Source organism: Maniola hyperantus, chromosome 25 (genome assembly GCF_902806685.2).
Source record: "Maniola hyperantus chromosome 25, iAphHyp1.2, whole genome shotgun sequence".
Classification (NCBI taxonomy): domain Eukaryota; kingdom Metazoa; phylum Arthropoda; class Insecta; order Lepidoptera; family Nymphalidae; genus Maniola; species Maniola hyperantus.
The window spans coordinates 918311-946219 of NC_048560.1; the positions used below are offsets into that span (position 1 = coordinate 918311).

The 27909-nt window shown below is 37.8% G+C and overlaps 2 protein-coding genes and 2 non-coding genes across 9 annotated transcripts; all 4 read right to left on the bottom strand.

Moving 5' to 3' along the window:
- Positions 1–171: 171 nt before the first annotated feature.
- Positions 172–27699, bottom strand: LOC117993884 (damage-control phosphatase ARMT1-like). 6 transcript variants are annotated; one of them, XM_069507174.1, is made up of 16 exons: positions 25667–26022; positions 21727–21832; positions 21014–21231; positions 20057–20213; positions 19165–19266; positions 18514–18591; positions 17695–17769; positions 16491–16593; positions 15950–16035; positions 14934–14995; positions 14064–14128; positions 5683–5801; positions 4863–5040; positions 3434–3560; positions 2873–2967; positions 1149–1268 (listed from the first exon to the last, which is right to left on the bottom strand). In XM_069507174.1, exons 1-15 carry the CDS (start codon positions 25849–25851, stop codon positions 2886–2888), a joined length of 1743 nt encoding a protein of 580 aa, XP_069363275.1. In that variant the 5' UTR covers positions 25852–26022; the 3' UTR covers positions 1149–1268; positions 2873–2885. The 6 variants fall into 6 exon arrangements, with proteins under 6 accessions (XP_069363276.1, XP_034837649.1, XP_034837651.1 ...); XM_034981759.2 differs by lacking the exon at positions 1149–1268 and adding an exon at positions 2008–2188; XM_069507175.1 differs by lacking the exons at positions 2873–2967; positions 3434–3560; positions 25667–26022 and adding exons at positions 172–325; positions 27493–27699 and having other exon boundaries at positions 1142–1268.
- Positions 4016–4088, bottom strand: TRNAK-UUU (transfer RNA lysine (anticodon UUU)). Its single transcript has one exon. It is a non-coding gene; the product is annotated as a tRNA-Lys (tRNA).
- LOC138404104 (uncharacterized) lies at positions 6946–12738 on the bottom strand. Its single transcript, XM_069507328.1, has one exon. It carries the CDS (start codon positions 12283–12285, stop codon positions 6946–6948), a length of 5340 nt encoding a protein of 1779 aa, XP_069363429.1. The 5' UTR covers positions 12286–12738.
- TRNAK-UUU (transfer RNA lysine (anticodon UUU)) lies at positions 24081–24153 on the bottom strand. The gene has a single exon. It is a non-coding gene; the product is annotated as a tRNA-Lys (tRNA).
- Positions 27700–27909: the final 210 nt, after the last annotated feature.

Here is a 27909-nt window from a genome sequence, read left to right on the forward strand (position 1 = left end):
TAAGTATCAATAAAAAAAAATAACTCCTATGAGCTCCTTCCACTTGTATTGTGCTCTAGGACAAATAGCGGCAAATTCGATTTTTTTTTTCATGTAAAAAGTAAAAACAGTCTTACTAACTTATTTTTATTGCAAATAAGTAATACATTAATCTCAAAATAAAGTTCTTAGGTAGGTAATAATTTTGTTTATCATTCTTGTAGCACAAAATTACTTTAGGACGGTGTGTGTAGGGCAAACTTCTCCAAAGCAAGTAACACCATAGTCCGCACACGGTCTGTCGGACACCTTTAATGGTTCAGCCTTCGGGCAGAACTGGATCGTACTGAAAAGTAAGTTAGTTTTCACACCACTCGCTCTAGAATACCTTATTACAGTTACAACTTACAGTACCTGTTATAAGTCCCACATATTGCTAATGCGCGTGGCCGCAATTTTAGTGACGTCATCGCTAGACTGAAGTTTCGAGCTGATGGTATATTTTTATTTCACGTCATTTCGGTGTTAATGAGACATGGTTTCAGCGCAATAGCAATTAGCGGGACTTATAGCTCAGTATGTACGCGCTAACCAGCGCTGGGATGTGGGTGTATGCGCGTCGTCCCCACCCCGATTGCCATCTCGCCCTGTCGTGTGTACTGTAGTACGCAGCCGAAAATATTGAACATCGACTTTTATTTAGCTTTCTAAAGGCCGATGTACAATGCTTTCGGCTAGCTAGATAGCGATTTGTAAAGGGTTGTCGCTGTCGTTGAGACCGACAAAACGTCAGGTATGAGTGACAGAGACAACGCTCTACAAAGCCGAAATGTCATTCTAAAGGTCGATGTACAATATTTCTTGCCGGCTACTATACAGTGTGACAAGGCTATCTTGGCGCGTGGTGAAAATCGGAACTAACGTTGCCGTCAAGTGTCCCCTTTGTTCAGGTTTGAATATTCTAAGGGGGAAACTTCGTACTTGGCTTTCCCTAACTTTAAACTTTTAATAAATAACAAACCTGACATTGGCTAATCTGTGTAAATTCAGAAGAACAAAAAAAATATATATTCTAAGCCTTTGTTCTCCAACAGCGCCCTCCTGTCAATGTCATTGAAGTGCCAAGAGGGCCTTGTCACACTGTACTTTTTTTTTCGTATACCCATATTCGGCCTTCAGCATCCATTTGTCGTCGATCTTGTTAAGTTGCTCCCACTTGCCTTTAGGTAGACCGCAGATCAGATCTGCCTTTATTGTTCTTACTGCTATAATTGGCGCCGGGATGAAACCTGAGAGAATCATCAAAATCGGTTCATCCATACTAATATTATAAATGCGAAAGTGTGTCTGTCTGCTAGCTTTTCACGGCTCAACCGTTCAACCGATTGTGACGAAATTTGGTATAGAGGTAGTTTGCAACCCGGGGAAGGACATAGGCTACTTTTTATCCCGGAAAATTCAAGAGTTCCCACAGGATTTTTACAAACCTAAATCCACGCGTACGAAGTCGCGGGCATCAGCTAGTCACTTATAAATCCATACTAATATTATTAATGCGAAAGTGTGTCTGGCTTTCACGGCCCGACAGTTGAAACGATTTTGATGAAATTTGGTACAGAGTTAGCTTATATCCCGGGGAAGGACATAGGCTATATTTATCCCGGAAAATCAAAGAGTTCCCACGGGATTCTTAAAAGCCCATCCGTTTAACCGATTTATCGGAAATTCGGTTCAGTAGCTTGCATCCCGAAAATTGACAAGGCAACTTTTTATTCCGGAAAATCAAAGAGTTCCCACGGGTTTGATGAAGTCTATCTCACAATAATAAAAAATCAGAGAATATTATGGAGAACTCTCAGGCATGTAGGTTTCTTCATGATTTTTTCCTTCACCGTTAAAGCAAGTGAATGCATGCCTGGAATCGAATCCCCAACATCCCAAATGAAAGGCGGACGTCTTAACCACTAGGCTATCACTATTATAATGAATACGAAAGTGTTTGTTTGTTGGTGTATTTGCGTAAAATAAAATACTTACATTTTTTTAACAAAACATTTTAATTTTAACAAAGTGTAAATATACAATGATAGTTATAAATAATTTGAATTGTGCTACATTAGCCACCTTAGGATATAGTAATTATTACTTATTATATACATAATTCTTGAAATTATTATTTAATTGATTTTATTTGATCTCCACACCAAACCTGAAAGAACAGAAAAATTACAAAATCATTTTTTTTTAAATTCCAATTCCTAATCCTAATCACACTAAAATAAATCACAATAATAGACGAAAGTTTGTATGTGTATGTTTGTTCAGTCAAATACGTCCAGTAGATTTTGCGTGAAAGAGTAAAACACACACAAACACAAACACACACACACACACACACAAACTTCAAAGTGTGGAACATCGGTGCAAAGTTGCCTGTCTATCGGTATTCTACAGGATATATTGTGCCAAAGAACCTTTCAACCTGGTTCCTCCCTCACCTTTCTACTATCGTACCGCAAGGCATCGCCAAGGTCTGCACCCGTGTGTAGTCGAAATTCCACAGATATACAAAGCGATTTGCCTCCTCATTTCTAATTCGAACCGCTAAGTTTCGAAACCCTTCCAGCATCAGTTTTCCCCTCCAATTATAATATGGGTACCTTCAAGTCAAGAGTCAATAGGCATCTTCTAGGCAAGCGGGCTCCATCTTAGGCTGCATCATCACTTGCCACCAGGTCTGATTGCAGCCAAGCGCTAGTCTATAAATTAAAAAAAAAACATCACCTTTGTAATATTAGCGTGATTTTTAAAATGGTTGTGACACACAGACAGACTGAACGACTCGATGAAATTGTAAGGGTTCCTTATTTTACTATGGTACTCTAAAAAGTACCTGCGAGTGTTCCTTATAAGCAAGTGTCCTCATAGTCTCCGCAAGGACTGTCCGTTTCAATCAAAGGTTCTGATTTCTCGCAGAACTGGATCACTCTGAAAAAGGATTTTTATAACTTTTAAATATATAAAAGGAAAAGGTGACTGACTGATTGATCTATCAACGCACAGCTCAAACTACTGGACGGATCAGGCTGAAATTTGGCATGCAGATAGCTATTATGACGTAGGCATCTTTGAAAATTCAACCCCTAAGGGGGTTTGAAATTTGTGTGGCCCACGCGGACGAAGTCACGAGCATAAGCTATATAGAGCATATATAAGCATAAGTATAGCACATACAATTACTTAAAACGCACATAACTTCGAAAAGTTAGAGGTGCATGCCCGGGATCGAACCCCCGACCTCCGACTAGAAGGCGGACGTCCTAACCGTACTCTACTCAATGAGCTCTAAACAATGATATGAATTAATATGATGATACAATAAAGTTTATGATTTATTAAATTTAATTTAATTTGAACTAAATTAATGATTAAATTATTCTATGATTTAAGTTACCCATAATCTCCTTTCTCCATCCATTGCGCATCTATCTGGTTAAGCTCCTCCCACTTGCCCTCAGGCAGACCACATATGAGGTCCGCTTTGACCGTCCGCAGAGCTATAATGGGCGCCGGGGTGAAACCTGCAACAGAATCATCACTGTCGGTCCACGGGTTCTTAAAGCGGTCCGATCCGATCTATATCTTTCTGTCTAGCAGATAGACAGAAAGATATGGATTTTTAGTCAACTATTAAGATTTTTATAGAAAACTAAATTCTATTACAACAATATTATATACTAATATTACAATAATCGAAATAACCAAAAATACTTTCAATCTATTATATTGAATTTTAAGAGAAACTTACAATTATAGTCCCATTTTATTTTTATTCTTCGTATACTTTTATTTTTAAAAATGGACGCCACATGCAACAACTTAATAAATTCAAAGTAATGTTCGCATATAATATTATTTTATAAAAAAAACGCATTATCATTTTACGTCGAAATATTTATTATTATTATTCAAAATAAAATATAAGAACATTAAAAAATTGTATAGTATATGAAAAAAATATTAAAAAAATTTAGGCCGCCCGAACAGGGACTTGAACCCTGGACCCTTGGATTAAAAGTCCAATGCTCTACCGACTGAGCTATCCGGGCTATGGGAAATGGGTCGAACATATGGAGTTGAATCTATAGATTCATATACTATAGTCTATTTGTGACTAGCTATGTCCGCGGCTTCGCTCGCGTGGACTATAAGAGTACATACCGACATGATCATCATGATTAATATACATATACAGTGTGTAACCAGAACGCTGGCAAAAACGAAGACAGGTGATAGGATAGTACTGATTACTACTGATATGAACCACAAAAAAAAGCGAAAAAAAAAACCAGAAATCCTATATAAATTTTGTAAAAAGTTTACGATAATATATTGCAAATAAAACAACTGACTGACAATAAAGGTCAACGAACTTTGCATAAGTAGGCCACTCGGAGTCAATGCCGCGTCGTAGGCGGGGCATTTGACCCGAATTTATCATAAATCTATTAAAAGTATGCTCTTGAAAAAAGCATATTATACAGTGGAATACTATGTAAATGATAAGAAAGCTTGGATTTGACTCGCTCCAGCAATGCACGGGCCTGCAATTGCTTGTACAGTATGTTATAATAATATTGTAAATGGATCACTTGAAAAGAGCAACCGCCGAGTTTCTTGCTGGTTCTTCTCGGTAGGAACGGCATTCCGAACCAGTGGTAAATTAAACTAGTTAACGATTCAAAAGCACTTGTAATAAGTCTACTTGAATAAAATATATTCTATTCTATTTTGCACGCTATACATTGCGTTTAGGTAGTATAAACATAAAGCTAAGTTTTTGCAAGCGTTCTGGTTACACCTGTAGATAATTGAACACATACCTTGCAAAGACGGCTCAAACCCAACAGTGGGAATGCAATTCTTCTCGCACAACAGTTTCCTGTAGTTGAGATCCCCCTTGAATAGAAGTGCCACGGCAAACTGTAGTTTTCTATACAAGTTTGGGTCGTATTTTTTCATGTCTCTATACACATGGGGGGACGTCCAGAAATCGTCACTCTGAAAAAAAAAAACCGGCCAAGTGTCAGACTCGCGCACCGAGGTTCCGTACTACAGACATATTTTTTCGACATTTTGCACGATAATTCAAAAACTATGATACATAAAAATAAATAAAAATCTGTGTTAGAATGCACAGGTGAAGACCTTTCATATGATACCCCACTTGATAGTTATCTTACTTAGAAAGTTGAAAATACTAATTATTAGTTCTTGACCACAATTTTTTTTTGTGTGATCTAACCCTAAATTCACGGTTTTCAAATTTTTCCCCAAATGTCAGCTATAAAATCTACCTACCTGCCAAATTTCATGATTCTATATTTTTTATAATTTTTTAGTGTTTACCTACACTTAAAATTATTCATGATTCTAGGTCAACGGGAAGTACCCTGTAGGTTTCTTGACAGACAGACGGACAGACAGACAGACAGACAACAAAGTGATCCTATAAGGGTTCCGTTTTTCCTTTTGAGGTACGGAATCCTAAAAAAAGTTTAGTAAAGCAACACATCGGCGGTTCCTCTGGTGCTGCAAATGTTCATGGGCGGCGGTAATCACTTAACATCAGGTGACTCGCCCACTCATTTGCTCGCTATTTATTTATTTAAAAAAAGAAAAGCAAAAAAAAACTGCCGTTACCATGACAACAAAGATGCCATCTTCAACATATTTCTCCCACGCTGCACCCAGTTGCCTTAAATTGTCTGACTTTATTACTGTAGGGGGCTCCGGTCCGGCTGGCGCTTCGCCCTCGGCAGCTGAAATTACGACAAAATATATTATTTTTTGTTCATGAACAATTTTTTTTTTTTAAATGGTGTAACCACAAATTCACGGATTTCAGATTTTTCCCCTTACGTGTGATATAAGACCCATCTACCTGCCAAATTTTATGACTCTAGGTAAACAGGAAGTACCCTCTAGGACAGACATGACAGACAGACAGACAACGAAGTGATTCTATAAGGGTCCCTTTTCTCTCTTCCCTTGAGGTAAAGAACCCTAAAAACTGTCGAAACCTCAAATTTAGCCCTTAGATGAAAGTTATTTGATGAATAAAAAATCAGCCCTAAGATTACAATCTAACCTAAGAGTGAAGCTATACCCTATCCTCGGAAAGAAGTTAGTATAGCGCTCTCTCAGAGACAAAAATCTCAGTGGGCGTTAACCATAAAACATTCAAAATTCAATTAAAAACAAAGGTTCGTTTGTGATTAATTATGCCCGGTTTCTGAACTCCAGTTATGTTAGTTATGTCCTGAAAATGTCAGAGAGAACTGCCACTCAGTACACTCATTCAAATACAGAGTGAAGCAGTATTACCTGTTCAATAGGGAATGATATACCGAGCACTTACCCTTTGCGCCAGCTGCAGCATAACACCCTGGGCCCAGGTCTTCTGTGTCGATAGCACCCTATTTTCACATATATATTGTCTTGAAAATAAAGGGGTCACTGGTTTCAGTTAAATCACAATCACAACACATCGATTGAGTCCAGATTCCAGAAATTAATTTGTTTTGCACTGGAACGCGTGCTTATCGATTATTGCAGTCGATCGGAGAGATATGATGGCGCCGAATCGCCAATCAGAAGGACGCATTCGCATGCGTTGCATCGGCGCTAGGGGGCGCTCGACAAACCAACCCAATGAACAATTACGAAAATAAATATTAGATAAATTTGCTAGAAATAAATCCTCCAAATTATGTTGACTTTAAAATATTATATTCTGTTCCAGTACGGAACATGCCGCTCGCCTTAAAAGAACGTAGATCTTTTAACTAACTTTATAACTAAACTTAACAAAACTAATGAACTTAATAATTAAAAAAATAAAGGTTAAAACTAAATAAGTATATGTTTTAAATTTAATTTTAAAATAATTTTGGGAAAATTGAATTATTGCTCAGGTAGAGGGCAAATTTTAACGACAGGACGTTTGAAAAGGCCGTTGCCGTATTTCAACGTTACAACTCGCGTCACACCGTCCAATCCAGGATGAAGGGCGTGAACTCGAGCCAGGCGCCATTGCAAAGGAGGCAAATTATCGTCACATACTACGACAACAGTGCCTTCACGAATAGGAGGGCCGTTATTATGAAACCACTTGTTACGCTGTTGAATCTCATGCAAATATTCGCGGCTCCAACGTTTCCAGAAATGTTGGACAGCTTGCTGTACCCAACGCCATCGCGTAAGCCTGTTAGGTGGGACATCTATCAGTGAAACATCAGGAATGGCAGTGAGGGGTTCACCTATAAGGAAGTGTCCTGGCGTTAGTGGCAAGGGATCTGCGGAATCCGCACTTAATATGCAAAGAGGACGCGAGTTCAGTACGGCCTCAATTTGACACAGAAGAGTATGCATTTCATCATACGTCTGAGTTCGTGTGCCTACGACGCGATGCAAGTGATGTTTAAAGCTTTTAACTCCACTTTCGAAAATTCCACCGAAATGGGGGCTATATGGGGGTTGGAAGTGCCACGTGATACCCTGTTGTAGGGTTTTATTGTTCAATTCATTTTGGACAGAATCTGAACGCAAAAAATCGTACAAATCTCTTAGTAAGTTGTTACATCCAACGAAATTTTTTCCCCCATCAGAAAATACGTCCTTACAAATTCCGCGACGTGACGTCATACGGCGTAACGCAGCTAGAAACGCATCTGTAGTTAGTTCGGAAACTATTTCTAAATGTACGGCCTTAACGGACATGCATACAAAGACGGCGACATAGCATTTAATTATTTTTGCATTACGGACCTTGTTAGCGCGCACATAGAAGGGACCCGCGTAGTCAACGGAAGTTTTAAGAAATGGACGTTCGGGTCTCACGCGTGAAGCGGGCAATGTACCCATGGGAGGCTGAGGTCGCACCGGGCGCGCACGAAAGCATTTAACGCATTGATGTATTCGCCGGCGAATCGCATCTCTGCTAGATAGTATCCAATAATTTTGATATAGGAAATACTGCACCGTTTGAGGACCAGCATGCAAAAGCACGTTATGTGCATCATCAATTAATAAGTCAGTAAATACGTGTTTCTTTGGTAGAATCAATTGATGTTTCGAGTTGTAAGCTAGTAAAGATTTATGCAGTCGTCCGCCGACACGTAAGCATTTATTATCATCTAAGAAAGGATTTAAACGTTTTAATGTATTGGAAGGACAATGTCCTTTTGATATTTTAATAATATCATCACTAAAGGTCGTTGTTTGAACAATTTTGATCAGACGGCTCAAAGCAAATTTAAACTCCGGAACAGATACATGATTGGAAAACGAATCTTTATTTTTTTTACATTTATGGTAAAACCGGAACACAAGTGCTACTACACGTACTAATTTTCCCAAAGAGGAAAATCTTGAAAATAAATCAAGATCTTCAGACTGTGTGATCGTAGATACCGTATTCAAGGCGACAGGTAAGTTACGTTTTTCCTCGCTTGTATTGCTTATAACTTTTGTTACAGGCCAAAAGGACTCATCCATCGAGAGCCATGTGGGTCCTTGAAACCATAAAGTGTGTTGCACAAAGGTTTCTGGTAACATACCGCGTGACGCACAGTCTGCGGGGTTGTCAGCTGACGGCACGTGACGCCAACAACTAGCCGGGACGTGGCTTAGTATTTCGCTCGTGCGATTTGAGACAAACGTTTTCCATTCGTGAGGTGATGAACGTAACCATGCTAACACAATGGATGAATCTGACCACGCATAGATATTCTCAAAATTAATACGACCGCTGTACAAATGAACGATCTTATCGATAAGTTTCGATAAGAGTAAGGCAGCCATTAATTCAAGACGCGGGATTGTCAGTCGTGGTTTTAAGGAGGCGACTCGCGTTTTACCGAGTAAGAGAAAGATGTGAACTTTACCGAGTTCATCAATGTAACGCAAATAAACACACGCCGAATATGCCTTTTCAGAGGCATCTGAAAAGCCATGTAAGTGGATTACATTATTCACGCCAGTAAGAACGTGGCGTGGGATAGACACGTTGGATAGGGCTTCCAACTGATTAAGAAAGTTTAACCAAGAATCAGAGATATCGATAGGCAGACTATCGTCCCACCCTACGCCTGATAGCCAAAGCAGTTGCATTAAATGTTTAGCATATAACGTTATAGGAGAGAGCCAGCCCATTGGATCGTAGATTTTTGCTATTTGAGAAAGTATGTTTCTTTTAGTGCACTGCCGGGACGAAGCCTTTATGCTAAAGGTGAAAATATCCGCATTGGGATCCCACTGTAATCCTAGCACCTTGGTGGTGGTATCGTTTTCCATGCCTGCAATAGACACGATTTCAGGCCGCTCGCCATGAGAGTCAGAGGGCTGGGCAGTGGCGACTATGGCTGGTGTGTTGCTATGCCATTTGCGTAATTCAAAACCGGCTGACTTACACAGTTGAATTAATTCGGTTTGTAATATGAGAGCCTTTTCAACGGTGTTCTCACCTGAGACAACATCATCAACGAACACGTCATTATTTAAAACCCTTGACCCAATAGGGAAGCGGTCTGCTTCGTCGTTTGCGAGTTGCTTTATAGTACGCAAAGCAAGATACGGCGATGCATTAACTCCAAACGTGACTGTACGTAGGCGATACTCACATATAGATTGTTCAGGACCGAATCGCCATAGAATCCGTTGGAAGTCACGATCTGATTCACGAACTAAGATATAGCGATACATTTGTTTGATATCCGCTGTAAAGGCGATTCTGTGAAGTCGAAATTTTAAAAGTACATCTATGATGTCTGGGTGAAGTTTGGGACCAGTTAGTAAAACATCATTAAGCGCCAGACCATTGCTGGACTTGCTGCCGGCATCGAACACAATTCTAGTGCGTGTTGTGCTGGAGTCTTTGAATACGCAATGATGAGGGATATAATATGTTCGATCTGACGTAGTAGTATCATTTACTAGCTCCATATGATTTGAGTCTAAATATTCCTGTAAACACGCGTGATATGCAAGTTTCAATTGTGGGTTGCGTTCTAATCGATATTCTAATTTTCGCAACCTCGCAAGGGCTGTATCGCGCGAGTTACCAAGACGTGGTGCGTCAGGTTTGAATGGCAAAGCCACTACGTACTGCCCTGTTTTGTCCCGAGTGAAAGTATTTTTATATAGGTCTTCACACATACTTTCCTCTCGTGTCATGGACCGTTGTTCAGGGAACGATTCAAGCTCCCAAAATCGCTGTAAGTAATTGTCGTTATTAAAGGAGCTCAAGCAAGCATGAATATTGCTTGAACATGAACTAACACATGCCCGCGGGGGGATGGAATCGAAGGAGAGTTTTCCTAACAACAAGTAGCCGAATACACTATTTATAGCTATCGGCGTACCAGGTGGACCCGAGATAGTGTTGCCTAGTAGGATTTCTGATAGTACATCTGCACCCAAGATTACCTCCACTGGTTGGGGGGTATGAAAGTTAGGATCTGCCAAGGTAAGATTTTTGATATGTGCCCACTCAGTATTAGGTAAAGGTACACTAGGCATTTGTGAAATAAGTTTTGGTAATATCATTGCATCAATTGGTATGACTGGTTTGTTTTGATTTCTAGGGGTGATATTGAACGAGACTATCCCCCGTGGAAAGACAGGTTGGTCATCTCCAATACCGAATACCGGTACGTTTATTGTCCGTCGCGATAGACCCAACCGCTGCGCGCCAGCTTCAGTGATAAACGTCCCCTGACTACCCGTGTCGAGCATACAGCGAACGGTCCCGCGGTCGATGCCGTCAACACGCACGTTGACGAGTGCAGTTGATAGCAATACGATATGAGAGCGACCCTTAGAAGCCGTGGAGCAAGCATTTATATCGCCGGTATTGTCTTCATAATATTCAGAATCACAATTAGCGGCAACCGGGAGCGAGGAGCCGGTATTGCATTCCTCCATAGAAGCATTGTTATCGTCGGGTGTAACACCGACAGCTGTCGAAACAGTGGGTTTTTTTTGAGATAAACAAATCGCACTACTGTGACGATTAAAACAGTGCTTACAAACAAAGCTACTCTTACAGTTTTTCCTTTCGTGTTCCAGAGATAGGCAATTTTCACAGACGTTTTTTCCTTGTACAAATGCATATCGATCTTGTGGAGAAAGATCTAAAAACTTTTTACATTTATATAGGTGATGAAAGTCACCGCAACAAATACAGACCTTATTATTATGCGCATAAGGTTGCGATTGGCTAGCGGACTCATTAACGTTAGCGGGATACGAACCGCGCGCGATGCGACTCGTGTGAGTCACAGGCACGGTGGGTCGGCCAGCGGAGGCGACGGCGGCATTACCGCGCGCTTGTGAGCTACCTACTAGGTTATCGATAAATTTTGATTGACCCGTAATTTCACACGCAGCGAGTTCGCGTTCAAGAAATTGAATGAGAATATAAACGTTTGGAATTTCAGATGGACTAGCCAACGAAAGTTCAAAACGTTTTCGCACGGAATGCGGAATTTTTCGTAATAATAAATTAAGCAATATAAAACTCCAATGTTTTACGGGAAATTGCATCGTCTCTAATGCCTTTATATTTTCTTGATAGATATTTAACAATTCCCGAAGGCAAGATATTTTTTCTGAACATGGTTTCAAATCCAGAATTTTATTTATGTGTTTTGATGCGATAACTCGTTTATTGTCGTAACGAGACACCAAAGTATCAACGGCAATTGTATAATTATCTTCCGTTATAGGAATAGATTTTATTAAGTTATACGGTTCACCCTTTAAAGTAAGTAATAGGTATCGGAATTTTTCCACTTCCGTGTAGGCAAGGTTGTCGTGTATTAAGGAACAATAAAGATCGTAGTAAGACTGCCAATCGGTTGATTCACCCGAAAATGATGGCAGGGGAAGTTTTGGTAGTTTATCGAAATGGGCACTAGAAAATGATGGGCGTTGTAAATAGATGCTAGATCGTCTACGCTCCTCATCCGTTTTTTTTAATTTATTTGAGTGTTTTAAAATTTCAAAGTAACAGTCATTAAATTCATTGCGAATGTCTAGTTGTTCATTTTTATCAAAACACTTTGCCTTCATTAAAGTTCTCTCGATTTTAGTTTGAATTTTTATAAATTTCCGATGTTGAGCGGTTAAGTCAGGTAATCGCGCACGAAACTGTTCTTCATCGGAAACTAGATCTAGTGTCCTTCGTAGCTCCGAAATAATTATTTCTCTTTCATAAATATCAAACGCTGCGGCGTCGGCCATATTGCGTAGGTAACAAAATGCACCGAATTCGAACGCGTGGGGATTGATAGTTTACGGAAAGAACACAAAGTATTTCTAGAAAACACAACCTGGAGGTTTATAATGCGGTTCGAGGCACCAAAAAATATATGTTCAATAGGGAATGATATACCGAGCACTTACCCTTTGCGCCAGCTGCAGCATAACACCCTGGGCCCAGGTCTTCTGTGTCGATAGCACCCTATTTTCACATATATATTGTCTTGAAAATAAAGGGGTCACTGGTTTCAGTTAAATCACAATCACAACACATCGATTGAGTCCAGATTCCAGAAATTAATTTGTTTTGCACTGGAACGCGTGCTTATCGATTATTGCAGTCGATCGGAGAGATATGATGGCGCCGAATCGCCAATCAGAAGGACGCATTCGCATGCGTTGCATCGGCGCTAGGGGGCGCTCGACAAACCAACCCAATGAACAATTACGAAAATAAATATTAGATAAATTTGCTAGAAATAAATCCTCCAAATTATGTTGACTTTAAAATATTATATTCTGTTCCAGTACGGAACATTACCTATCATTAATATAGAGTATTTTATATATTATATGTATTTATATTTTTCATATATTATGTATATAATTATTTATGATAAGTATAATTATTGTATATAAGTTGATTTGGGTATTTATTATAAGATATTTATGTAGTTTATTAGATTCTAGTACCGTAGACCTATTCCACTTCTTGATACGCCTTACTCACAACCTTGAATGGGAAGCTGGAAGAAATCTCTGTTTAGAGATAAGCATTTCCGATGTAACTTAATTTATTATTACTTTGTAACTACAATTTTTGGTACATGAATAATAAAAATAAATAAATAAAAAAATTATGTTCTCATTAGCTGTTAATTCAATAAAGTTATGTATAAGATAAACGTCATTTAACTGTCCATGCGTTTCTGAATACAACAAAACTATGAAACCGATAACCAGTTCATGTTTCTGTCACTAGATGGGTCTGTTACAGCAAACGAGTTTGAAATGCATATTATTATTTTATTTCGCCATCAACACTAGTTTAATTAATAATAGTATTTTTTTCTATGCTAAATAAGTGGCTAAACACTATTTTTGCAAAGCAACGAACAACTTACTATTAAAATACTTTTTAATCTAAAAATACGCAATCCATGAACTACCTACTGAGAGATGAAACGTCAAGTAACTTTATTTATTTTTATTTTTTATTTTGTTTATTTGAAAGTAATCAACAGCGTAAATACATAATTATTATTTAAATTTAAATCTAGGTATAATAGAAGGCCAAAAGAGATTACTTAAAATTATAATTATATTATGGAATAGATAAACGGTGCACAATCTCTAAACTAAACTAAATTAACAGGTCTAAATCTAGTGCTTTCCTTTTCCGCAAGCAACATTATGAAAGGGATAGCAATAGATTTAGACGTGATATTTTAGTTTGGTTTAGAGATTGTTTACAAAGGAATTAGCCACATTGGCCAGTTAAGTTTAAACGGAGTTTATTTCGCATTGCGTTGTTCAGAAACGCACTGCCTCGAGTTATCGGACCAAAAGCGCTATTGAATAGATAAACTTTCGATAAAAGTAGGTACTCAGAAACCGGGCATTAGTGATTCAAAATGGTTAACGTCCACCGAGTTTTATGTCTTTGTCATTCATATTGTATTAGAGAGAGCCCCATTACGTACTGTATCAGAGAGAGCCCTATACTGATTTCTCTCCTTGGATAGAAAATGAAAAGCTACCTGGTTTGGGCTCGGGAGGTATTTCTCTACTGAAGCTGGCGCCTGCGCACGAACTTATCACGTATCTGAAATTGTATCCAAACCCAAATATTAATATTTTTATTTTCATATCTGAAATGTTATCAAAATCCAACTATTAATATTTTCATATTTTGTAATTTTATTAAAAACGAAATATTAATATTTCATTAAAGCATACCCGAAAAACAAAAAAAAAACCTATATACGTTTTCGTTTGTGTGTGAGACATTTTCTTTATGAATTTCAAACAAATACCTTTTTTTTAATACACTTTTACTAGTTCTAGTTTTATTTAGCTTTAGAAATATTTAAATATATTATTTAAATATAGTATGTATTATTTATTTAATTATACTATATTGATTTTATATAGTATTTATATACATGTATATTGTATATATTATATTATATTTTATAGTATGTACCTATTAGAGTGTATGTGTTTATATATACCTATATATATTTATATATATATTATATTTATAGCTACATTGCGACTCCCCGTCTTACAGTTCTATAAGTTCTTAAGTATGGGTTGCCTGGAAGAGATCACTTTAGTGATAAGGTCGCCCTTTGTTTTTTAAGTGTATCCTGTATTCTTACTCTCTGTAAATCTATTAACAATAAAGTTATTTTAAATTAAATCAAATATATAAAAGGAAAAGGTGAGTGACTGATCTATCAGCGCACAGCTCTACTACTCGACATGCAAATAGCTATTATAACGTAGGCATCCGCTAAGAAGGGATTTTTAAAAATTCAACCCCTTAGGGAGTAAAAAAGGGGGTTGAAATTAATGTAGTCCACGCGGACGAAGTCGCGAGCATAAGCTAGTTTCAGTATATTTACCTGAAATCTCTTGAAGTGACATCCGATACGAACCAAGGTATCTTTTTCACGTGAAATCTAACCTGAAAAAATAACATTATTTACTGTTACGATTGGGAAATGTCGAAAATAAATTATTTCTTGGGATTTATAAAATAGACGGTCTTTCAAAATTCGTAAAATCCACGTCCGCCACGCCAGGACTCAACCGCGACGCGTGCTCCAACTGAGTCCCTGTGAAAAAAACCGGCCAAGTGCGAGTGAGGCTCGCGCAATGAGGGTTCCGTACTACACATTTTGCACGATAGTTCAAAAACTATGATGCATAAAAATAAATAAAAATAATTTTAGAATACACAGGTGAAGACCTTTCATATGATACCCCACTTGATATAGTCACTCACTTCGAAAGTTGAAAATACTAATTATTAGTTCATGACCACAATTTAATTTTTTTTGTGTGATCTAACCCTAAATTCACGGTTTTCAGATTTTTCCCCAAATGTCAGCTATAAGGTCTACCTACCTGCCAAATTTCATGATTCTAGGTCAACGGGAAGTACCCTGTAGGTTTCTTGACAGACAGACAACAAAGTGATCCTATAAGGGTTCCGTTTTTCCTTTTGAGGTACGGAACCCTAAAAAGGAGCCCGGATTGGTTCGAAACTAGTCGGACGTCGACTTAATACGTGAGTAAAGTGATTATCATACATGTATAATGCAAATCACTCACGATAGTTTAAACGCTAATTGTCTCAAACATCATCTGTCAGACAGAATATTAATTTTATTATACCTAGGTGCATATAAATTGGCTGGATGAGAAAGGCTGAGGACCGGGTGTGGTGTAGGCGCTCTTTAGGGAAGGCCTATGTCCAACAGTGGACGTCCACAGGCTGATGATGATGATGATGACATATAAATTTTAGGATTAAAAGAGTTGAGATAGTGATAGATGTTGTGCGTTAGAAGTCGGCAAAACAAACTTTGTACAGTGGAAATCACTCACAATAGTTTATATAGTCACTCATAATTACCTTTTTAACAATATTTTGCGATATGAGAAAGTGCGCTAGACATAGGTCCGTGAATAGTTCGTATCCTGCATTGTCACAGATTATATCTGAAAAAAAGATAGGTATAAATTAAAATAATCTATATTATGAGCCATGATAGCCTAGTGGTTAAGGTGTCCGCCTCCCATTCGGAAGATCGGAGGTTCGATCCCGAGGACGCATCTCTAACTTTTCGGAGTCGAAACGCACATATAACGTTTTGAGTTTATGCGTTTATTTAAATTAAAAAAAAACCGACCAAGTGCGAGTCAGACTCACGCACCGAGGGGTTCCGTAAAAATTTTTTTCGTAGTGTGACCACAAATTCACGTTTTTCGGATTTTTTCCTTTACTTATGCTATAAGACTTACCTACCTGCTGAATTTCATGATTTTAGATCAACGGGAAGTACCCTTAGGTTTCTTGACAGACCGACAGACCGACGGACAGACAGACAACGAAGTGATCCTATAAGGGTTCCTTTTGAGGTACGGAACCCTAAAAAATCTATTTCTGTACATACCAAAAGTGACGGCCTGTGGTAGTGTCATTTTGGCTGGACAGGGTATCTGAGGGGGCGCCTCCGATGTCTCACCTTCCTGCTTCGCTTCGGGCGCTTCTGGGGACTGAAATACAGAAGCGAAACTTCTAAGGCATTGTATTTAAAGGAGATCAGGCTCCATACATTTTTGGGCCTTTTCTGAAAGTGCTGGGCAAAAAAAAATGGTATGTAATATCTCTCAACGGCTATACTCACGTGTTTAGTCGACGTTAGCCCGACTAGTTTCGAACCACGACGCGTGCACGAACTGACTCCCTTGAAAAGGCACCCCGGATGGGTTCGAAACTAGTCGGGATAACGTCGACTAAACACGTGAGTATAGCCGTTGAGAGATATTACATATAATAGAAATCACTCACGATAGTTTAAAAGCTAAAATGGTACGTATTGTAAGGCTGAGATCTATAGCACACTTTGACTGAGTTAAAACGAGACAGATTTATGTGAGAGATATACTTGTATCTCGTTTTAACTCTGTCTTAAGTCTAAGCTAAGTCAGAGTGCGTTCTATAGATCTCACCCTTAGAATTAGACATTTGGAGCAATCCATACTAATATTATAAATGCGAAAGTGTGTCTGTTTGTTTGTCTGTCTCTCTGTCTGTCTGCTAGCTTTTCACGGCTCAACCGTTCAACCGATTTCGACAAAATTTGGTACAGAGGTAGCTTGCAACCCGGGGAAGGACATAGGCTACTTTTTATTCCGGAAAGTTTAAGAGTTCCCACAGGATTTTTAAAAACCTTAATCCACGCGTACGAAGTCGCGGGCATCAGCTAGTAGGTAATATGGTACCAATAAGTTGTAGGACTGCTCTGTTACAATACGAGTATCTAGTATTCTCATCGCAAGCTGTGGGTCACTATGTGGGTCTACATAATAGCATATACTTAAGTATCTATTTCTTGTTGTGTAGTTGTAAGTTTTCTTTGTGTAACGCATAGACTTATTTATTACCTGTTGATTGTCCTTTCAAATAAAAAATTAAGTGTATCCTGTATTCTTACTCTCTGTAAATCTATTAACATTAAATTAAATTAAATTGAAAATAAACGGTATTTTACACCAAGCATGAAAAATCTAATATATAATTTACTTTATTTGCAACTAATTTTCGTCTACAAACAAAAAGCTACTATAAATAATTTGGTAGTTAAAAGTTAAAACCTCGTGTTTACAAATCGGCATTCCGGCCAAAGTCGCGAGTCTGTGGCAACTGCATTTCGCTTTGAAAACCGTGTTCTGAAATATTCATTTATCTATATATATAAAAGGAAAAGGTGACTGACTGACTGACTGACTGATCTATCAACGCACAGCTCAAACACCTGGACGGATCGGGCTTAAATTTGGCACGCAGATAGCTATTATGACGTAGGCATCCGCTAAGAAAGGATTATTGAAAATTCAACCCCTAAGGGGGTAAAATAGGGGTTTGAAATTTGTGTAGTCCACGCGGACGAAGTCGCGAGCATAAGCTAGTATAGTCTCATACAAGTATAGTCTGATATTTTACACGACACATTCAGATATACGTAGTCCGATACTTATAACGCGTAAAATTTAACACCACACGCGCGATTTTAACTTTTTGTGTCAAATTTCATGTCAAAAGTACGATTTTAGTCCTTATTTTAAGGGTGAACCGTACTTTTGGCTGACAGCTGACCTATAGAGTTAAAATGGCGCGTGAGGAGTCATTTTGTACGGACTATACATGACACATTAGGATATATGTAATGTAATAAATGTTTCTAAAAACAATGTAAATTGTTTATAGAAGCACTATTATTATGTATTAAGAAGTAGACGGAATGACACACTTTTTAAAACTTCGTGGTTTTTTGCTGTGTCTAAATCGGATTTGTTAAACATTCTTTATGTTAGTAACTAAAAAAAAATATATATATAGTCCATACAAAATGATTTTTGTCCAGCAGTGGACGTGTATCGGTTGATGATGATGATTGTATTGTATACACTTACCCCTTCAATGGCTTTGCTCATATTCTCCGCTTTGTTACAAATTGTATCACAGATTTTTGCCGAGTCATCCACGAGTACCTGAAAAAATAATAGATGTCGTATATTTTAGCGTTTAACTTTAAACTACCGTGAGTGATTTGCATTATAAATAACAACATGACCATTCCATTAAAAATGACAACGGGCTCTACGGGCAGCGGCACGCGCGGTCCGCAGTCACAACCGCGGCGCGTGCGCGAACTGATTCCCTTGAAAAAGGGCCCCGGATGGGTTCGAAACTAGTCGGGCTAACGTCGACTAAACACGTGAGTACAGCCGGGACAGATATTATTTAAGATGTCGTATACTTACACACACACACACACACACACACATACACACGCACACATACGCATAATCTAAAGGTCGATGTACATTACTTTCGGCAGCGTACTGTACGCGACAGGTTGAAATAGCAATCGGGGAGGGAACGCTGCGATCACCCGCACAGCACCCGCGCTAACCCAGTGCGGGATAGCGCAGGTGACATGCGAGTGTGCGGGGCGTCCCCCGTCCCATACTTCAATTGCCATCCCGACCTGTCGCGGACTATAGATTCAATACAGGTAAGTTTCAAATACAGCACATGCATACAATTTGGAGTCATATTACCTTATCCTTAAGATCTACAATCATTTGTAGCGGGTCCAAAATAGCACGGGTTTCTTCGCCGTTAGACAGCGAGAGGTCACATTTATTGGACCATAAACATAGCTGAAAATTAAAAAAAAACTTGAGAAGGTGGAGGGACTCATAAGTATAATAGGGCCAGAGTGAACTAGAGTAAGGGAACTTTATAGCCTCAATAGCTCAACGGGTAAAGGAGTGGACTGAAAACCGAAAGGTCGACGGTTCAAACCCCGCCCGTTGCACTATTGTCGTACCTACTCCTAGCACAAGCTTGACGCTTAGTTGGAGAGGAAAGGGGAATATTAGTCATTTAACATGGCTAATATTCTTTTTTTAAAAAAAAAAAACTCTCGGCCTGATCCTGAATCGACGATATTATTAGACTATGGGTGACATGAAATCAAAGATAAAAAATCGGCCAAGTGCGAGTTAGACTCGCGCATTGAGGGTACTGCAATCGTATTTAATTGACATTTTACACGATAAATCAAAAACTATTATACCTAAAAATAAATCAAAATCTATTTTAGAATGTACAAGTAAAAAAGCCCTTTCATATGATACCCGCACTTGGTATAGTAATCTTACTTTGAAAGTTGAAAATAGCCATATTTGTTCATGAACACATTTTAATTTTTTTCTTGTGATGTAACCACAAATTCACAGTTTTTAGATTTTTTCCCCTCATGTCTGCTATAAGACCTACCTACCTACCAAATTTCATGATTCTAGGTCAACGGGAAGTACCCTGTAGGTTTCTTGACAGACAGACAGACAACAAAGTGATCCTATAAGGGTTCCGTTTTGCCATAGACTATAAGCTGTTTTTGAACGTTGTCTTACTGTTAGAAGACTTTGTATCAACTAAACTTACCTTGAGCAAGGTAATAAAGTCCTGTTTTCGCTTGTCCTTATCGCTAGCGGGTAACATAGTGACTAGTTTATCGGCAACTAAGCACATCGGCTCTAAGCTGTTTCTGAACGAATTGTCTTTCTGTTCGTCGAAGGGATCGAAAAAACGGAGTCCTTTGCTGAAAAAAATAAGACATGTCTATTTATATAAGTGATGTACCTAAAAAAGCTCTAATCAAATGTCTGGCTATTCACCCCCTTAGGGATTGAATTTACAAAAATCCTTTCTTAGCGGATGCCTACTTCATAATAGCTATCTACATGCCAAATTTCAGCCCGATCCGTCCAGTAGTTTGAGCTGTGCGTTGATAGATCAGTCAGTCAGTCACCTCTTCCTTTTATATATTTAGATTTACAGTACACGGCAGAAAGTAGTGTACATCGGCCCTTAGAATGACATTTTGGCTTTGTAAAGTGTTGTCATTGTCATTCATACATAATTGACGTTTTGTCGGTCTCAACAACTGAGACAATGCTCTACAAACCTGCTATTTCCTTCTAAATGTCGATGTACAACTACTTTCTGCCGCGTACTGTAAGTCATCTAAACCACAGGTAATTTAACTACACTGACAGGTAACTTACCTCAACTCGCAGCCTTCCCTAAGCCGCCTGTACACGTAACACTCGGAAAACACCCAGACATTCGTAAAGTAATACGGACTTTCAGCATTAAAGATCCATTGGTTCCACTTTTTAGCTTCAGGGGTGTCAACTGAGAGTTAATTTAACTACACTGACAGGTAACTTACCTCAACTCGCACCCTTCCCTAAGTCGCCTGTACACGTAACACTCGGAAAACACCCAGACATTCGTAAAGTAATACGGACTTTCAGCGTTAAAGATCCATTGGTTCCACTTTTTAGCTTCAGGGGTGTCAACTGAGAGTTAATTTAACTACACTGACAGGTAACTTACCTCAACTCGCAGCCTTCCCTAAGTCGCCTGTACACGTAACACTCGGAAAACACCCAGACATTCGTAAAGTAATACGGACTTTCAGCATTAAAGATCCATTGGTTCCATTTCTTAGCTTCAGGGGTGTTGACTGTGAGTAAATCATACTTTTTGTTTGTGACTAGATCATTTTTTAGCTTCGTTATGTACTGGATTAAGCCGCGGATGTCCTCGTCAGACTGCAAAAGAATAATAAATTTAAAAAAAAAATCGGTCAAGTGCGAGTCGGACTTAAAAACGAAGGGTTCCGTATTATCGCACAAGAAATAATACTTTTTAATGTTTTTGTGATGTCACCACAAATTCACGGTTTTCAAAGTAAGTTTACTATACTAAGTATACTATACTAAGTTTAGTATACTAAGTATAGTAAACACCCAGTATACTAAGTATAGTAAGTATAGTAAACTAAGTATAGTAAACTTTGCTAAGTATAGTAAGGGATTTACCTGTAGATTCTAAAACAGATTTTTATTTATTTTTATGCATAATAGTTTTTGATTTATATGACTCGGTATGCGATTTGGCGTTGCTGTAAGCATACCGAGGATATTGTTCAATAAATCCATAAATCAATGGCCAAAACCCTTCTTTTTGAGATAGACCCGTACTCTGTAGTGAGCCGGCGATGGATTGATCATGATGATGATGTATAGAAGTATAGATTGTCTCACCGCGTTATGCGATGATTTGATCTTTGAGCTCTCCCGCGATAAGTAATCGATGACTTTGGTCAGGATGATCGGTAGCCGTTCCTTTAACGAATAGTATGCGAAGCCCCTGAAATAAAGAACATCAAACAAACTTGACTACCTGTACTATACCACAGAGTAAGGATATCATAATAAGTACATATAAACGTAGGGAGCGAACCCAGGCGGTTGCTATTAAGGGTTTCACAACTACATTTGTCCCCATCACTTCCGGTGTACCTCAGGGCTCGCACCTTGGGCCATTGCTCTTTAATATCTTTATAAATGACGTCGTAAAATATGTTAAACATTCTAATATACTATTATATTATGCTGACGACACCAAAATTTTTAAAGTTATTAGAACGGTAAAAGACTGCCAAGACCTGCAGGAAGACTTAGATCGGATTAGTCAATATTGTACAAATAATGGTTTAGAGATGAATGTAGATAAATGTTGCACTATTACCTTTACAAGAAAAAAGAATTGGATTTACCATAATTATTACTTATTTGAAAAACTGGTACGCAGAGTCAATGAGGTGCGAGACCTAGGGGTTCAGCTGGATAGTCGACTATTATTTGATTCACATTTAACTAAAATTAGAAATAGAGCGTATAAGATGTTAGGATTTATTCTCCGTCAGTCAGTTGATTTCAAAAATCCAAATACCCTCGTCTTGCTTTTTAATTCATTTGTAAGATCTCATTTAGAGCATGCTTCTACTGCATGGAATCCACAGTACGCTGTTTATGTCAATATGCTAGAATCCATTCAACGTAAATTTTTAAAATGTTTAAGTAAGAGATTTAAGTCCTTTAGTATCACTGAATTCATCTCTTTAGAGCTCAGGAGGGAACACAAGGATCAAATCTTCTTGTATAAAATTGTAAATGGTCTTATTGACACCCCTTATTTACTAAGTAAAATAATGTACTCTGTACCGCGATTGTCCAGACGGAATGTAAAAACCTTTATTCTTCCACGTATTAACACGAACTATGGCCATAATAGATTTTTAGTGAGGACATGCGATATATATAATAAGAAATATGTACAATTAGATCATTTTCAACACAAATTTGGTAAATTTTTAGCTGAAATAAAAAAGTTTAAATAATTATATGTAGGTTTAGCATGATTAGAATTATATACTTTGTTTGTAACCACTTCATAACAAACTAACACATTATAATTTAATTTAATGTAACTACTAACCTAACTAACTCCCGCACAAAATTCAATAGATATAATGTGAATGAGTGAACACTTAATAGGCATATGTACAAACTAGAAATAAGTAGCTAAGAAATGTAAAAGCTGTTTGTGTTCCATAATAAAAAAATAAAAAATAAAAAAAAAAAAAGCGTAAGAAATGACTCTTCACGCACCATTTTAACTTTATGTGTCAAATTTCATGTCAAAATTACGATTTTAGTCTTAGTCCTTATTTTAAAAGAACTTCTGCTCGATTGCGGGAAAATTTTATCAATCATTACTACAGTCGCAATCGGCAGAATTTGTTGACGATTACGATAACGATGAATACGTTTTTCTTACACAATTGGGGGGCTTATTGGCTGAATTTATAAATAGAGTAGGCTAATAGTGAGCGAGCATCAACCAATCAGAGATGATTGCAATCGTGACATTGTAGCTGTCATTCTACCGCAATCGAGCTGCTGTACTTTTGACATGACAGTTGACCTATAGAGTTAATATATCGCGTGAGGAGTCATTTTTTACGAACATAACATATACAGATATATATAGCATATACAGAAGTTCGACGAAGCCGAGTAGACAGAGCAATCGTGCGGTAAGTGTAGGTCGAAGGAACGACCCGAACTGGCCAACGTAGTTAGAGTCCTATGTTGAAGGGTCGTTGTGGTCGTCATTTACCACGAGATCAAAAGCGTCGGACTACTGTATCTTTCTTTACACCGTGTATGTACTTTAATTCACAGGTAAGGTAGAGAATTAGCCAGCTGAAGTGGCAGTGGGCAGGCCACGTCTGCCGCAGAACCGATGGCCGATGGAGACGATCGTTGCGATGCGTATATGGTTCAGGAGCGTATCAGCAAGCGCAGTGTGGGACGACCTCCAACCCGCTGGACTGACGACCTTAAGAAGATAGCGGGAAGTGGGTGGATGAGGAAGGCGGAGGATCGTGTGTTGTGGCGTGCACTTGAGAAGGCCTATGTCCAGCAGTGGACGCAAACAGGCTGATTGATTGAAATTAGAGAAACTTGTCATAAAAAATTACAGCTACAAAAACCTCGAAAATAATATAGCTAAAAGTATTAAAAAAAATAAAAAATATAAAAAGTTAGGCCGCCCGAACAGGGACTTGAACCCTGGACCCTTGGATTAAAAGTCCAATGCTCTACCGACTGAGCTATCCGGGCTATAAGAGGTGGGTCGAAAAAGTCAATGACACAATAAAGTGATGTCACACAACATTTTATTTGAACAAAAATAGCTGTTTTAGCACAGCTGGGTATAATAACCTAACTTATTTGACTTTATAAATAATTTTGAACTTTATAGTACTGTATTTAATGTCGATGTTTCGCTAAAGATGTTGTTAACGTTTTATGTTTTATTTTCACTTATTTAAATAAAATGGGGTGCCTTTGATGCTTATATTTATTACTGATGGATATAGGTTTTTGAAAATCCTATGGGAACTCTTTGATTTCCCGGGATAAAAAGTAGCCAATGTAACTCTCAAGGTCTTGAACTATACCCATGCAAAAAATCACGTCCATCCATTGCTCCGTTGCGACGTGATTGAAGGACAAACCAACAATAAACCAACAAACAAACACACTTTTGCATTTATAATATGGGTAATGATTAAGATTAAAAATTATCATCACCTAGTAACTTTCTCATTTATGTTACTTAATTCACCTTTTTAACATTAAAAAAAACCAGCCAAGTGCGAGTCAGATTCGCGCACGGGGGGTCCATACTCTGGTATTTTTTTTTACATTTTGTACAGTAAATCAAAACCAATATGCATAAAATAAACAAAATCCCGTTTTAGAATGTACAGGTAAAGCCCTTTCATATGATACCCCACTTGATATAGTTATCTTATTTCAAAAATTGAAAATACTAATTTTATTTGTTCATAAACACATTAAAAAAAATTTTGTGATGCCACAAATTCTGTTTTTAGATTGTTTTCTTTACTTGTGCTATCTTTTTTTCTTCGCTCTAAGCTGGTTTCTTCTTGATACTTGTCGTTTAAGACCTACCTACCAGCCAAATTTCTTGATTCCAGGTCAACGGGAAGCACCCTATAGATTTTCTTGACAGACACAACAGACAGACAGGGTACATAAGGTTGTATCCTATGTATAAGAGATATATGTTATTGGCTACGATATATAGTCGACCTTCAAATTTTTACTCCCTTAGGAATTGAACTTTCAAAAATTCCTTCTTAGCGGATGCCTACGTCATAATAGCTATTTGCATGCCAAATTTCAGCTCAATCGGTCCAGTAGTTTGAGCTGTGTGTTGATAAATTAGTGTAGTCAGTCAGTCAACTTTTCCTTTTATATATTAATACATTATATACTTTGAGAGTGAATCTAAACTGATTGACTGACTGACTGATCTATCAACGCACAGCTCAAACTACTGGACGAATCGGGCTGAAATTAAGCATGTAGATAGCTATTACGATACGTAGACATCCGCTAAGGAAGGATTTTTGAAAATTCAACCCCTAAGAGGGTGAAATAGGGGTTTGAAATTTGTGTAGTCCACGCGGACGAAGTCGCGAGCATAAGCTAGTATAAAATAAAAGTTTAAACTCTAGTGTTTTTGTGTGCGCAACCCAGAGTACTAACCTCAGCGGTCGTACAAGTACCTACTAAAGAATTTGAATGAAATATGATGACTTACTTTTTAAAAGTGCCCTGAAGCTGCATATTAAAAGGTGTCACTGTATTTAAAAACTTTGCATCTTTTTCCACCTGTATAAAGGGTCCTCCGTAAATAAACTCTGGCGTTGTAGAGTCATTTTCATCTTGATGATTGGTCTGTTCCTGCACAGATGGACCTTGCGAGCTAGCTGATGAAACCTTCATTTTGATGTTTTTTGTAGATTTTATATTGTTAATCAATTATGTATCACGAGGAATTTCCCTCCAGATTGATGTTTTGTGTTATTTGGTGGAAAAACGCGACTGAACAACCGAGATTTTCATTTTTCAATATTTTTCAAGTTTCTTTTTTTGTTTTGACAGATTTATTTGATAGATAACTTCATAGAGATAGATTAGGTATTTGACATTTGTTGTCTAGATAGTCTATGGTTTTAGGTATGTACAAAAGATTGTGTAGCATACATTCGTCACGGGTAACATTGTAAACGTATCAAACATTGTTCTACCTAGATAATCTATGGTTCTACCCATACCTATTATAAATTCGAAAGTGTGTTTGTTTGTTGGTTTAATGGTTTGTCCTTCCATCACGTCACTACGGAGCAACGGATCGATGAGATTTTTGCATGGGGGGAGTAGGTAACATAGGCTACTTTTTGTTCCGGAAAATCAAAAAGTTCCCACGGGATTTTTGAAAACGAAGTTGCGAGCATCAGCTAGTAGTGGCATAAAAATGGTAAAGAATCGTGCAAAAAAGATACGTTAACGTAATCTATCTATCTTTTTTTTTTTTTTTTTTTTTTTTTTAATACAATAAAACTTAAAGCTAGCCTTATCTAATTACTATATAAATCATGAACTATCTATCTATACTTTTAATAAAACTGTAACTGAACGATTACTGTACATTAAATATAAGATGTAGATGCAGTTAAACTAGTTACTACTGGGAATAAAAAGTTGAACTCGGGTACCTACTTACTTAGCAGTGTGAGGAATTCACGGAAGCTGATTAATTTGTCGTATTTATCAAGAAATCTAGAGGATACTTCCCTTTGCACACGTAAGGGGTGAATCCACGAAAACCGTGAATTTGTGGTTACATCACGAAAAAAAGAATTAAAACATGTTCATGAACTTAAATAATTAACTAGTAGGTAAGGTAACTTTCAAAGTAAGATTACTCCACCAAGTGGTGTATCATATGAAAGGGCTTTACCTGTACATTCTAAAACAGACTTATGCTCAATTGTTTTTGATTTAGTGTTAAATGTCAAAAAACCGGCCAAGTGCGGTGCGAGTCAGGCTCGCGCAATAAGGGTTCCGTACTAGAGTCGTATTTTTTCGACATTTTGCAGGATAATTCAAAAACTATGATACATAAAAATAAATAAATATTTGTTTTAGAATGCACAGGTGAAGACCTTTCATATGATACCCCACTTGATATAGTTATCTTACTTAGAAAATTGAAAATACTAATTATTAGTTCATGGCCACAATTTTTTTTGTGATGTAACCACAAATTCACGGTTTTCAGATTTTACCCCAAATGTCAGCTATAAGATCTACCTACCTGCCAAATTTCATGATTCTAGGTCAACGGGAAGTACCCTGTAGGTTTCTTGACAGACCGACAGACAGACAACAAAGTGATCCTATAAGGGTTCCGTTTTTCCTTTTGAGCTACCGAACCCTAAAAATAAGACTGAAGTACGGGACCATCGATGCGTGAGTCTGACTCGCACTTGGCCGGTTAAATTTATTTAAAACATGCCTGTTGCTTGTTTATCACATAATTTTCTAGTCTAGAGCTAAACAGAACATTTCAAAAATACTTACATTCCAAAAACTCCACACATTTCCACATTCCTGGGCGTAACTACACGCATAACCGGTAAACTTTCAGTGTCTATGGGCCAATCGTAGGCTTTCATGATGAACTTTTTAAACAAATATTAATAAAAGAGTAGGTCCTGTACCTAAGTAATTAAATTCACGTGTAGACGTACGTTGTAATCCAGAAATAGATGATCAGGCGTGCGTGTTTCGTGCACACAAAATATATAACTGACACGAGATTTGACCGTGGTGAATAGGAACTAAAAATAAACTGGCGATGTACAGTATTATTTTGACTCTTCTATTTTAACTGAAAATAATTAATGATACCTACAGGTAGGTATTGATACTAATTGCGCATATAATTTTACGAACCCGTAGGTATACTCATGGTATACTAACTATATTTTATAATTA

Coding starts and splice junctions, on each gene's coding strand:
- LOC138404104 (XM_069507328.1), bottom strand. CDS start 12,285: ATGGCCGACGCCGCAGCGTTTGATATTTATGAAAGAGAAATAATTATT.
- LOC117993884 (XM_034981758.2), bottom strand. CDS start 25,851: ATGAAGGTTTCATCAGCTAGCTCGCAAGGTCCATCTGTGCAGGAACAG. Junction 14,129..14,933: donor GTCACTTCAAGAGATTTCAG/GTAAATATACTG, acceptor ATACAATTTCAG/ATACGTGATAAGTTCGTGCG. Junction 5,802..14,063: donor ACCTCCCGAGCCCAAACCAG/GTAGCTTTTCAT, acceptor TCGTAATTTCAG/CTGCCGAGGGCGAAGCGCCA.